General features: G+C 37.0%; 1 protein-coding gene across 1 annotated transcript in view; it reads right to left on the bottom strand.

Annotated features, from left to right (window-relative positions):
- The window catches only part of CLSTN2 (calsyntenin 2), a 214,499-nt gene continuing 200,641 nt past the window's right edge, over positions 1,139 to 14,996 (bottom strand). Inside the window, exons 15-17 of the mRNA XM_021393774.1 lie at positions 13,743 to 13,866; positions 12,005 to 12,189; positions 1,139 to 11,361 (exon numbers count right to left, since the gene is read on the bottom strand). Of these exons, the coding sequence (XP_021249449.1) occupies positions 11,158 to 11,361; positions 12,005 to 12,189; positions 13,743 to 13,866 (513 nt within the window). The 3' untranslated portion in view covers positions 1,139 to 11,157. The remainder of the gene's footprint in view (positions 11,362 to 12,004; positions 12,190 to 13,742; positions 13,867 to 14,996) is intronic.

Raw genomic sequence — 14,996 nt, 5'->3', positions numbered from 1 at the left:
TGAGGGATTTATGAAGCCCTGGCTACTGTAAAACTCACTCCTCTTGCAGGCTGGTAGCTGTGAAGATTACATTCAAGACCTGTAGACCTTACCTTAAAAAGGAGATGGAAATACTGCTTAAATTAAGGAGTGAGACATTTAGTCAATAAGAATCTCCCTTGTAAATCCCAGCACAGAATTAGAGCAAATTAGGTTGGGAGTGGCCTCTGTAGGTTGTGTGCCCCAGCCTCTACTGCACCCCACCTTGAAGCAGGGCCAGCTCCCGAGTTAGGCCCAACTTAAGTTAGGTTGGGCTGCTCCAGGCCTTTTGTATGGCATTTTGAATGTCGCCAAAGATGGAGATTCCCCAGCCTCTCTGTGCCCTTTCCAATGTTTGACCAGCCGCATTGTGAATTTCTATCTAATTCAATTTCCCTTGCTGCAACTTTCACCTGTTGCCTCTTGTCCATGACAAAACAGGATTAGGCTCACTGTCCTTTGTGTGTAGGATATAGGCAACATTTTTCCTGAGAGATTTTTTCCAAAGCTGTAGCCAGCTGATGGATGGTGTTACACTCAGATCAGGAGTGCAACGTCTGGTGTTGCTGTCAGTACTTGTTCTGGTCAATACCACCTAGCTAAGAGTGGGAGCAGTGATTTAGTGGCCCAGGTTATGCTTTTGCCTTTTGCTGAGAGCTACATGGTGGGTCTTGGACTCTTGAAAATTCAGCAGAGCTGAACTGCATCTTCGGTTTTTGACATTGGGTACTTAATTGTGAGCTGATCATTAAATATATGTGTTGACATATACATCTCACATGAATAACTAGATTCAGTCTGAGGGGCTAACGGGGAGAGGAGCTGTAGGCAGAGCACAGGCAAAAAGAAATGAAGTTTACTCCTATGTGTGGTCAGCTCATGTATTACCTATGTGAATGCAATTCATAGACAGATGACTCAAAGTGAAAAGTTATTTGAATGTTTTAAAACTGTACTGAGTCTTCTGATGCGTGTCATGTTACTCTTCAGGAATATGCAAAATTGCTGACAGACAGAGACCAAATATTTAACCTCTGCTACCAGAGGTGTGAGTGTTCAAGGGTTATTGTTCAGGAAATGAGAAAACACCAATAATTGGTGAAATAATGATTACAGAACGTTATCTTTTATGTGAAATTCTAAAATTATATTTATTGGCCAATTCACAGAAAGTGCCATAGTAACCACAAAAATGAATCTAGTTTTATACATGTACAGCCCAAGTTTTAAAATAACAGATCTATTTCCATTATGCATTCAGTAAATCATATGGAAAACATCAGGATATCAAAAAATCTCAAATGCATAAAAAAACTGCAAAGTGATGTGTTTTTTAATTAAATATACTACTGTGCCATGGGTGGAGGCCAGAAAGGAGAGTTGTACACAACTTATTCTCACTATATTTAAAGTTAACTTTCATGTACTTTATTATGCGTCAAAATTTACTGTACATTTTCGTAAAGAGAAGGGCTTTCTTAAAAAAGCAGATTTTTTGTCCAAAAATCATTTTCAGTTCGTATTAATATTTTTCATTGCATATAATCATTAAAATCATCATCCTTCATAAATTGTATATATTCACACCTTCATAAATGCATTTAGTATTTAAAACAAGACATTTCAAGACGTGGTTTATGACTGTTTCACATATACAGTAAGGTATTTTATATAATGAGTATCTCTCCTGGACTGAAGAGACTGCAGTTTTGAGACATACTTAAGAGGTCACAACCACAGAGTATGTGTTTATTTGAATCCCCTCAGGCATATTTTTTTTATTATTAATAGAGGTGGCCACAATTACACAGAGATCAGACCGTTCGCTAGGAAACAATCCCAAGGTACAAAAGACATACTGCCAACTGTTACTGCTCCTCAACAAGAACTAATGCACCAGTATGGAAGCAAATCTGGGAAATGATGAACTGCATGGGAAAAGTTCTACATTTTTGCAATCAGATGAAGTATAATTTTTACTGTCAAATATGAGATTGAATTGTCCCAGCCAATTAGAGCCCAGAGCTGTCATACTCAATATGATAAGATTATTTCTCAGCTCTTCAGAATCCTACACTCTGAATAACATGTAAGCTATTCTATAACTATATGGCTAACTCTAACTAGAAACAATCCAACAATATTTGAGGTGATCCCTGCTCTGCTGCTTTCACATATTAAGTCATTTTTTTATACTTCCTTGATCAGCGAGTCCCGTTCTTTTTCGTCTCCGTTTGTGTTGTAACCTCACCTTGCAAAACTTGTCTCCCCACCTCATCTATTAGACTTAACTTAAATCATTTATTAAATTATTCTTCATTCCATGACTGGTTTTGGAAAGAGAAGAGATGGGTAGCTACAGCAATACATTTTGTTTCAGAAAATGGAAAGCTATTACTGATAACTTTTCTCATACATTGTATTAGCCAACATGAAGGAAGTCATCTTTGTTTGATTATGTGATGGCAATTTGTCATTCCCTATAACATCATCTGTGCAATGCTCGATGGCCCTTTTATAGGTACAGAGATGCCCTGGTGGAAGTCATTATTAGAAAGCTTACTGTGCCTGCTCCCCCTTTTACGCTAATTCTTTCAGAGACAGCAAATAAGGGAGGTACGCAGGTCTTAGTGAAATGGTGATGCAGGAATGTCCACGGCCTTTAAGTACAAGGACTTCAGTTGTTTTGTCTTTCAGATACAGCAGGTGGGGTAGAAGAAGGAAATATATTAAGTAAAAGAGCCAAGCTATTTACATCCTTACTGGCTTGCTGGGTAAACAGGCTTCTGAGCCAGAGAACAGAATTTTGCTTGGGGCATGCATGAGATCTAACCATTCAGTCATTCTGCTAGAGGCCACATACGCATTGAAAATCTAAAACGTAACATTAGGCACAGCAGCACTCGGTAAGGTTGGCACAATTCTATTCCACTGCAACAGTTAGCATGCATCTAGAAATCTTGTTTTAGAAAGTAGGTTGTGCATTCTACCAATAAGATCTGATGATAAATTACTTTTATACTAGTCTGTCCTAAGGAAATATATTAGAAATGGTTACCAAGGGTGTAAGTGGGACTAATGAGATAAAAATTGCAAAAAGAGTTGTTTAAATTTATTATCAGGAAAAGCTTTTTTCTAAAGGTGAATTCTAATGGACTCTCATGGGAAGCAGTAGAAGTCTCAGGCTTAGACAAATTTAAGTAGGCTGAAACACCCCACTCCCCACCCCTAACACTAGAAAATATATGCTAGGGAATAATTCTGTACTGTTAGCTTGATAAACTACCTCTACTACTTTTTCTTCACATCTAATTTCTACATTTTTATTTCTAAGATTTAATTAGTCTAGCAACAATTCCTACATACACTAAAATTTAGATGAGATAATTTTCAGCAGGAACATGAACCCTAGTGCCTTACTCTGCAAGCAATGACCCAGTGCCACACTTTGTTGTGATGACTGTGAGTACAGAACTGCTGTTGACTACAGTCAAGTATTTATTTGAGATTCTAGTGGTGCTGTATTTACAACAGAATATAAATATCGTATTTTGAGATGTCTCCCTCATTTTTGGATCAGTTTATGGAGGATCTAACAATAAATATGTTAGCGCTTGATTCTGAGAATGGAGATAACAGCTTCAGCTCTCAGAGTTGGCTGGGGATTACTGTTATCTGTGAAATTTTTTTGTTTTTTTGTCTTTTCAAAAACAAGGTTCCTAACTATGTGGATATTTAGGGAATTGGATTGTGACAGTAAGTTTAAGGACCTTTGCAACATGGAGTACAGTCTTTGCTGGGTGTTCCTAGTTGATTCTTCAATCTATGGAGTATGTAGGTTGCACAAACTCTCTAACACTTACTAACACAGCTGGTGTACAAAAATTCTTTTTCTTGCTTCATACTGAATTGTGTGGTAACTGTACTTGAACCACAATGGACAAAATGCTTTGGCCCAAATTACCATGGCCCTGCCTTAAGCATAGAGCGTTTCCTACTTAATGTGGCACATGGCAGTAAGACTTGACTTTACTTGTCATGGTCTTGCTCCCTTCCCAGCTCTGCTGGAGGTACTGGAACTAATGAGCCAGCTACAGGCAGCGGCAACCATGCTATGTGACTTAAGCTTTAGTTCATTACTGCAACAACCACATCCATGCCGAGAATGATGAAGTATTTGGCAGTTGACACACAGACACACACACACAGACACACACTCTCCCTCACTTAAGCTTTTAGTCCCTCTCCAGTTTCTGGAAGATTACTAGTCTTCTAAAAGATTCCAGCTTTTCTTCACATCAGCTGGAAACCTTGACTCTTTCTGTCCATTTTTCATGGGTTATTCTCTTACCTTTGTTCATGCTTCCCTAATCAGTAATTCTGTTTTCTAGAAAAACTGACTGTAATTAATCCAATTCACATTCCAAGGAACATGCCCAGTTAGTTAAAACAACTGTTTACCTTCTCATGTGTATATATATGGACACACTAACTGACTGCAGACAAGAATTTGTTGCAAATTTCAGTACTGGTTTGAAATATCATAATGGCAACAGATTTGGTCAGGGTTACCTTGTCCTTTATATCCATTTATATATTTAGGGGAAAAAATAAATAGAAAGGGGAAAAAAAAAAAGGTAGTTTTAACAATTTGCATTTTTTTCCTTTGAATTTTATATTTTAATAAGCCTACAGGAACCTGAAGGAACTTTTTATATCCAGCAAATAAGTTAAACTCTGAAAATGCAAAACTGTATGAATTATAGAAAAGAAATTGGTAGGGCAGCAGAAAGGCTTCTACTCCCATGAAATTTCTGGGTTTTTGTAGTATAAGGATGTAGTACTATTGTAAAACTTTTGTTCATCATTTGGAGACTGTTTTGCTTTGCCTTATGCACCCTGCATGGTGAAAGCTGCTTTCTTTCATCAAACAATGTACTTAGCTCTGAAAAAAATTCTTTTGATTCTTTGCTTTTAACACAGGCACAAATTGTGACAATGCATGGCCCTGTAGCTTCTACAGCTGATGAATGCAGAATTTCCACTTGAGTTACAGAACTGAAAATAGAAATGAATGCTTTTTTAAATGTTGGTAATGTTTCAAATTATTGTGACTGTTTCCTCCTAAGCAATAACTAAGGAAACTTGTCTCAAGTTCTTGACTGTAACCATTGACGTTAACTTTGCACCCTGGATTGGCAAGCATTACCTTGCGTGTAAGGTCAACATTCAATTGCATTTAAATTGCAACACTGCTTGTAAGACCAGCAAGCCCTTTGAAGGCGCTTTTTGTAGTGCTCACAGTACTTAGCAGAGAATGTCAGTATCCTTATTCCTATTTAGAAAGAGAGAAATGGAAACTAACAATTGAACCACTGCCAATACCCACTCAAAAGGCAGCAAAATTCCTCTTGGGAAGCAGGGGACGTGATCTGGTGACATTCTTTTCATTGCTGGGAATGAAGTTATGAACACATAGAACCTCCTGGCTTCATTTTCTTGTGTTAACCTTCCATCATGTTGGTGTTGCAATTTATTTGGTATTAGACACGAGTATATGAAATAAAAGTCCATGTTCCACTTTCCTCCCTTTTCCTTTTGCTCAGTTCCAGCTTTGCGCATTTATGTTTTATGAATATCTCTTCTTTAGGAAAAAAATAATAACCCCAAAAACATTAAAAAAAAAAAAAAGAGAGAGAGAGAGAAACAAGAACAACAAAATCCCTGATGCTAAAGCAAACAGTCTGATCACAGAATACACTTTAGTTCATCAGCTGGGTCATCTGAGATTTGCATCATCTCCTTTACTTTAAAGCTGACCACGTTCAGCATTAAGGGATTTCTTCGTTTAGTTTAGCCTAAGGAGGCAGAAACGTAGTGCTATTATATAATTGTTGATACTAGTTGAAACATGCGGAGTATCATATTTATATAGTAGATCCTTATCTACAGGTGCATTTATTTTTGCTGCATTTGACAATGTATATATATATATATATATATATATATATTTAAATTTTTATCTTCTCAGACTTGCATGACTGGTGTCTGTGAACAGCCTGAGACAGACATTAAGGAAAGGTCAGCAGCTACAGTGAACGTCCAGGGCTGCGCTAATTGCAAGGCCTGCTGTCAGAAGTGAGTGACACACCAAGCTTCGGCTAATACACAGCCCTTTCTGCCCTTCCCTCAATAATTTTACTTTCTTGTTCAGAAATTTTATCAGAGCTCATTGGTTGTTTGTCTGTGATTTCCAGCTTGCCAGCAGTTTAATAGCACCTGATTGAGATCCTAAAAAGCTCAGAATTGGCCTAAGGACTCTGACTCTATAGACTATATTCCAGCAGTTCCAAATATTCTCTGAGCAACTGTAGATGTGCTGCTTGAATCTATACAGCATCACAGAAAACTCTAGGTACAATAAAATTTGTATTTCCAGTCTAGATATTGTATTTTTATATCCATACATTAGATATGTTAAATTAACATATATATACATATGAGAAATACCAGTTCGTGTGTGTTTCTCAGTCTGACAACGGTGAGTACCTGTCAGAACTTCTATTTCATGAAAGAGATTTATTTTTTCCAACACTGGGATTTCATCAAGAACCAGAAGACAGACATCTAAGTAAGTAAGTATATTTAAAATACCTTTGTGCAAGTTATGTCACCTTTATTTTCTGCCAAATGAGTTGTTCTCTTACTGTTGCTGTAAACCTCTTGGGACCTTTTTAACGGTAGTGTAGAAATAGTACACAGGATACAACTATGCTGCAGCAAGGTAAAATATTTGCTAAAATAAATTTAGAAATCAGAATTAAGGTGTTATTCATGGCTAAGATGTTAATTGCCATAAGCATTATTTGGCTCCTTTGCCTCCAAAGAGATTCGTGGGTATTTTTTATATGAAAATTGTATCATGCTAAGAGAATTTTATTGTCATTTTCTGTAAGCATACAGAAACTTGTAGTGCTATACTGTTATGGATATACTTAATTCACAATGCTGATTATGTTAAGGGAAGAAGAGACTTTTCTCAAGACCTGGAGATGTTCTCTCAGTTTAATTTCTTTTCCCTCCCTACATAATTAAGTATCTACATCCTTTTCTATACATCCTTAATTTTGGTATAATTTATATTCCAGAATACCAGAAGCAGCTTCTGGGGGACATCCCATCAGACCTTTTTCTGTCACCAGAGTAATACCTTCCTTTCTTCGTCTGCTAAGCACGGATGGTGGTAGAAATCATCAGGGTGTAGCACGTGCCAACACCAAAGCTTTTATTAGAGGCAGTATCATCTCCCAGCCTGCTGGAGTCCTCACTAGGTAAATGCATTACCTTGTCTCTCAGGTCAGGGAATGAGATAGCTGAGTGAGGCACAATTACGTGCAGGGTTCAGAATAGGGGCTGCTTCTGGAATTATCCTCTACCAGGCTTTAACCTGGGGGTTGCTACTGTCCTATGCCATTGTTTTTCAGCTTAGTGTCAAGCAGGAGCGGCTTCTGCAAAGGAGGACTGATGGATGGTGCACGTTCACAGTAAGTCCAGCACCAGAAAGGAAAAGACACTGCACTTTCACAGTAGACCTTGGTGAAGGAGGTCCTTGACAGTTAAGAAGCAGTAGAGCCACTACTGCCTTTTTGAATGAACAAATATTCCAGCACAAACACATTTTATTTTTATTAGCATTAAAGATGTCATGAACCCTGTATGTCTATTTCTAATTGGAAATGGTGGCAGTCAATGTAGTAGATTTTGAGATTGATCTCAAAAGGTAAGCCTCTTTAGTTCTCTTTGCAGAGATAAAATACCCCAATGCTTCCAATCCCCCATGGAGGGGATGGAAGAGAAAAAGAAATGTGAGCTAGTGATCACCAAAAGCAACTTAGGCAGTTATATTAATGCATATAACAGTGTATCGCTGTCTTGAATTTGCATTTGCAGCTTTTCCCAGCCTTAGATTAGAATTTCAATAATTTAAAAGCATTCACTAGTATGATATCATTTTAAATCTCTGTAGTCACAGATTCCAGACGTTATATATTACAGGTACGTCTTCAGAGTTGATTTTTGGATACACTTGTTTATTGCTACTATTAAAAAAACCCACCTTTTTTGTGCCTTGATAGCTCAAAGCTTGCAACTGGACTTAGGATAAACATTATATCTGCAGTTGTCATTTCAGAGTTTGCATAAACACATTTTTTGGAGAGGAAAGGTGAGATTTATTTGGCTTTTGATGGAGTGGGGGAGAGGGCAGAAGGAGTGCCTGTGTGTGTGTGTATATGTTAGTTTTAAGCAACTAGTTTATATCCAAGAAAAAAAATCATGGCAGGGAAGCAATAATATTTAAATTAATTCAAACAGTTTGATATTTCTATGTTATTCTACTACTGGGTTATTGCTTATAAAGCCACTGTTGTGAAATCGATACAAATATTTTAATTGTAAGATTTTGTGAAGTAGCTCATTCTAACTAATGTTTTCTGAAAAATGTTTTCTGTTCCTCTGAATGAAAAATGCTGCAAAACTCACCCCCATGAGTAATCTAAAATATGTACAGTGAATCACTTTAGTTTTCTGAATATTTTGTTGCAAACCAAATTTAAGTGATAACACCCATTCCTGTATTACTTTGCTTAAGTCTAAAAAGGTAAGTTTATTTACAGTAGAGAAAATACTTCATATTGGTTTCTTGTGTAATGTACTAGCATGACTTGAAAAGAGTTGATTTTTTTGCTTGATGAATATCCATCAGCTGGACAGACACAAACATATAAAACAACTAAAGGCTATCGGTAAGATTGTAAATAGCTGTTTTCAACTTGCTCTAACATTTGCTGTGATAACAACAATAATAATAATCAGGAAGAACAAAGACAAAAACAATCTAAGTCCAGTTTTAGATCTGAAATGGACATTTAAATATCTACTTTTAATTTTAAATTTCCTTTTTTTTCTGAGCAGAAACCTTTGCTGAGAAACGTGCTGATAAACAAGTATCACGAAGGGCCTGCTTCATGTCACTAATAAAAGTAGTAACACTAGGGAATGATCTAGGGTACTAGGATCTAGTAACACAAATCTCTTTGTTCAGGTTAGGCTGTCTATAAATAGATATTGTAGCCTATTTTATACAACCTTTATTCCTGCCGATAAATTTTATGTATCTAGGCTCAATTCTTCACATATTCTTTTAATTCCTGTGAGAGACCAAAATAAAAATGAAATGGGATTGCACATGTAAGATAACTTCTATACTGCCAGTCTTAAACAACAAAATGAGCATGAAAATCTCTAATTTTAAAATACATTAAGGTTCTTTTCATTTACTTTCTCATTATTAACCTACACTATACAGTTGTGGTCAGTCTTTTCCTACAGCTGCTAGATGGATGCAAAAACTGATTTTAAAAATCCATCACCAACTAGAACCCCACAATACATTCTCTAAATTCCAAGACCTGCAGGAGCTGCTGCTAATAATGCTGGTGTCGGTGAGTACCCTCAAGATCTCTCAGGTTACTCTTTGCAGCATGAGTTATCATTCATAGGTGCTCAGGAACATCCTATTAAGCCAAGACCGACTGCTTGTTTCGTTGGGAGAGAGAAGAGGACGTAGCTCATTTTAAACAGCAAATTACAAAAGTCAGTGATGAAGTAGTAAACAAAAGGAACTACTTACTTAAGAAAAAAAACAGAAAAGCCAGTAGGCAGCATTCACTTCCATGTCATTTTGGTTTTTATAAAGAACGGTTATCCTAGCAAGTGCTGCATTACTTGGTATGCAGAACATTTGAAGATAGATTATTAAGGGGACAGAAAACACACCACACAGACTTACCAACACATTGTACGTAGCTTTTTTTTTTCTCTTTTAACAGAGTATAAGAAAAATATGCTGTGTTACCATAACTAAAATACTCTCTCAACCTCTTATGAGTTTTTTTCAACTTCTTTTGGTTCCAGGTAGGTTTTAGTTATCCTAGTTCTATTTTATAAAACCTTTTCTTAACAATAATGGCTTCAGGAAGAAGAAATAAAGTAGAATTATGAGCCCAACAGGGGGCTGACAGTTGTGTTGTCACTTTCTGTTGTGTCACTCAGGGTGGGATAACGGCATACTTTTCTATAGAATAAAGCCAGACAGGAATTCCAGCTGGCACTCAGCAAAGCAAAAGGGAACATTTTCCTCATGAAAAATCAGTGCTTAAATCCCAACCGTACATATCCATGGTATAACGAGGTTGCTTACTTTCCACTGTTTCAATAAGATACTGCAGCAAGCTAATGATTTTACAAGACAGTTAAAGCATTAATTTGCTGCAAATTGTTCAATCCAATTTGAGTAGCTTTACAGGTTTTCACTATATCAGTTCCATTAGAATTTACAGTTTGTGTAAGATCATTTCATTTGTGGACATAGAAATAATGATTTATTTTTTTATGGTAACATTCAGCATCCCCTTTCTTCAGCTTCTATGCATGGGTTGGATAAAATCCCTCTCTTCATGCTTCTGACAGCATTCTTGAAAAATACACTGTCCATTTCTACACAGGCATACATGCATCCCATATCAAGTCCTAAATCTATTCCCTTGTAGAAGATAGTTAACATCCAAGAAGGCAGGAAGAGACAAAAAGTGGAATTCAGTCTCTGTCACCTGTAGCACTAAAACTCTCATAATTTGAAGTGGGATTATATTTTATACCTGTAAAAGTGTGAAGCCAAAGGGCAACTGTGTTATTTGGACCCACACAGGTAATTCTTCATAACAAGCTGAAATCTTTCCTGTATGAAAAAATAGCAAAGGCAAAAATACTCTATGGATTGAGTGACAGCACTTTTGTCACAGACTTGTGGTACAGAAAGAGGAAATCGAACCCTATGCTTGCTAACAAATTAAGTTCTAGATTACTTTAGAACTGGCAATGCCAGTATGATGGTACCATGTGTTCTCCAGGCTTTGCAGGAAAAGGGTCGGTTCTATCATGATCAGGTACTACAACAAAATCATTTTAGGCAAAACAGTTAGAGGCAAGCAGAAGTTCAAATCCTGTCACTGAATTCATAGACTCTGAAAAAAACACTGTATTGGTGGTTACAAAAGGAGCAATGTGGCTGGAGGGCTGTTAGTATGGGAGTGTTGAATCATCCCACTCCAACTGCTCTTGCTTGGTGAGATTCTGCTTGCCTCTCTTTTGGACAATCGCTTCCTCCTCTTCTTCCTCATCCTCTTCCTCTTCACTTTCATCTGATTCAGCACTGGTTGTGTCTTCCTCTTCATCATCATCTTCTTCACTCTCCTCTTCTGCCCGGTGAGGCTTTTCGTATTTCTACAGTACATTCAAAGAAATGAGAGAGAGACAATAGAAGAAAAGTCCGTTCTTGCTAGCCAGTGGCTATGAAAACACAAACCCTTATTGCACATCATTTGAAAATGCTTGCATGCTGGAAGAAATCTGTTTTCCATCGTTATGTGACTATTAGATATACTACAGTTCAGTAGCAAATATTCAAAACCTATTACAACAAGAATAGAATATTAATAAGCAATACCTTTTTTTTTTTTTTTTTTTTTTACTCAAGCTGACAAAATTTAAGCTCTCAATGTCAGTTTATCTGAATTGCTGATCATTTCTCCTCCTTTCAGTGTACTAATGTTTACAAAGTAACTACTTCGTCTTGGGTGCCTGGAGTGCAAAGATGGATGGAGAAGTAGTGATGTTGCACCCAAAAATTTTGCACCATCTATTTAGCAATTATTTCTGACAAAAAAAAAATTAAGCAAGTGCTCAGTTATATATTATGATGGTGTGCAGAGCTCAAAATTGAGCTGGAGTCCATACATACAACTGTTCTGCCAAGTCTTATTAAATGTACTCTGAAAGAGCCTTTAAACTTGCAGCTAAGAACCCACCAGCCCAGACAGTAACTCCTGGTATTAACATGATATACTATTGTGTTTCAGTAATGTACCTCCATGGGGTTGACAGTAATAGTCAGAGCAGAATCGTCCCAATCCATTTCATTTTCCTTACTGCTTTCATTGTCTGTAGAGCTGTGCTGATGGGCTGTCCGAATTCTATAGACTCCCACGGCTACAGTGAAAATGAGTACACTCACACAGATCACAATAACAACAGTAGCCACACTTGGAACAACTGGAACAAAAAGTGGAAAAGGCAATGGGTTTATATCTATGGACCAAATTGCCTACAAAACACTAAACATATTGTCTATTTTTTTATTCCTTGGCACCTATTCCTCTGCCACCTGTCTGGGACTGCAGAGAGTGGTGCTCTGCCCACCTTCCAGGGCAGAGCATATATGAATGGCATTTGCAGATAGCTACTAATAAGTACTGCAAATCTTAAGTTAAAAGTTACTATGCCTAATGTTTGTTCTTTAATTCACTTCATTACAGAAGACAAGCAGTCAACCAGTTCAGAATCACTTTTAGTTTCAGAACAAGCGTTTTTGCAGTTTGATCTTACCTGCATGTTGTCCCCTTTTGACTACAGGTAAATGAAGCTTTAAGATCACTTGTGAGAAAAAAAAAATAATAGGGAAAAAAAAAAAACAAACCTATCTCCACACTTAAATTTTAGAAGGTTTCAAACACTTGTACTGGGATTTCCATTGCCAAGAAATAAAGCATTGCTGCTCTACTGCCTGTGTTACAAGCTTGCTTGGAGACTCTTGAGGATTCAAGACATTTTTCCTCACTGTTCTCTTGCACTCTGAGAAGCCTCTATCTCCAGCTAGTCACAGAAAGACATCTCTCCAAACTACTCTTATGTTATCAGCTCCATAGTTGTACAGATTAGTGGAGATGTACTTTTGCTACCTAAGTAACAAAGTTCCAGGAGCTACAGTAGTTCTATACCCTATTTTTCTGCCTTGCCTTGCCTGTAAGAATGGAACTCTGAAATCAGAACAATATGAAAGGAGAAAAGAAAGAAGTACTTTGCAATAGTTGTTTTTGCAATAGCAATGTACATAAACGTTTACAAAAAAATACAGTAATTTTCCATGCATAACAGTCTAGAACTACCTATGCTTTACATCAGCTTTATTCTTTACATACTTACTGTTCAGTAAAAATAATTCAGAATCCAGCATTCAGACAGATGGCATTGTCCTGAGTTTGGCTTTACTGAAAAGGCTTCTTGTATGTGTATTTTAACTTATATAGCTCAAATGTTTAGTTCAAATTCTGGATTTAATACATACTAATGCCCTCTGTGCATGGCTAGGAGCAATTCTCTGCAAAGAGCTCCAAACTGAGGCCTGGACAGCAGCTAGCAGACGCACTGCAGAATTATTTCTTTAAAAATATTACAAAAATAATTTCATTTTGCCTAGGAAGGATAGGCAGAAACTAAGATGCCAAAGAAATACAGATGTATAAAGACAATATCCTTCATACCATTCAATACTATAAGCAAGACACTCTGTTAACTAGGTCGAATGAGAGTAATTAACCTTTAATGTAGGCTTTAAAAAAGAATATCAGTTTTTAATGCTAAGTATGTCATCAGAAAGAAAACTCAGTATGACAGCTTTCTGTCATGAATGTGCAATGATCAATATGAGGTTTCACAAGATGTAACTATGGAGAATTTCAGGGCTTCATTTGTTGATTAGGCTGAATCATAAGTGAGATACCGACATAACAATCATTATAAGAAATCGCTGTAAAGGCATCACATACCTGAGTTGTGAACGGTAGTTATGCTTTCCTCTGGATGGTGGACCGACTGAAGAAAGTGTGGCTGTACTATCACATGGTTTACATGGTCCATATAGTTGGAGTTGGTGCTGTGTAGAATATTAACCTGGGACAAGAGAAGAATAAGAGATCAGATATTCTATATGCCAAGCCTGCTGGCTCCATACACTATATTGTATTAAGAAGTTCATCAGCAGATAGGAACATTAGTATATAAACCTTACAGACCAAATTCCTAGCATTAATGATCCATCAGGTATAGAAGTTGAAGTGGCAAAAGAAAGTAATCTCTTTTTATTGATTTATCTGTATGGATAACTAGTGGATTATTTTTTTTTCCCCTTTCTCTCACTGCTGCTCAGCTTTTAGATGCTCCCAGAAAGTTATTAGCAAAAACTCTGAAGCCAGTGTCAGGGCTGCAGAATGCTAAGGTAAGAAGCATTTTCAATAGGACTTAAACACGTACAAACCTTCAAAACCAATTTTTAAGTTTTGAGCCTGTTGCTAAGGTCTTGCACTTCCCTGGATTCTAGGCTGGATAAGCAATTTCTTCAGCATCGGTACATGGCTCCTGCTGATATGCATCAACAGCCATTTTCTGTCCCTGGGCCAGCGTGAGGCACTGGACTTACTTAGTACTAGCAAAAATAACCTCAAAAGAGGTATCCAAATTTTCCTGTAGTAGCTGACCATATATGGGTAGTATGAAAGATGAAGTCCATCCTATCTGTTCAACATCTGTATACTGACTTTCCTTCTCAAAGGAATGTGAAATCACACAAGTTACCAGGAATAATTTCCGTCTGATGGAGAAGATATTATAAAAATTATTGTAAGTAGGTATTGCTTGGCAAAACTGAAAAGGTAAACGATGCAGGCAAGAAAAGTGTGACAGGTTAAAAAGCAACTAAGGAAAATAATGAAGCTGTGGTGATTTACTTTGAAGTAAGTATATAGATCTTTAAAAAAAAAACACGCCACCGTAGGACATTTTGCACGATAGTTAGGGTTATGAAAAAACAATGATGATGACCTTTTATCCTCCATTCTATTTGAGCAGGAGTCTCCCTGTTAGAGGAGTTCAAGAGAAGCATCATCACAGTGCATCTGACTAGACAAACCCACAGTGAGGAATGACAGACAACAAATTTTAATTTCCTCTTTGTATAAAACTTTAGGATGCTTCCTGTATTTGATGTGTCAATCATTCTACAGATTTTAAACAAATATAATTGT

Source organism: Numida meleagris, chromosome 4, assembly GCF_002078875.1.
Source record: "Numida meleagris isolate 19003 breed g44 Domestic line chromosome 4, NumMel1.0, whole genome shotgun sequence".
NCBI classification, from domain to species: Eukaryota; Metazoa; Chordata; class Aves; order Galliformes; family Numididae; genus Numida; species Numida meleagris.
This window is presented reverse-complemented; position numbering and strand designations above follow the sequence as displayed.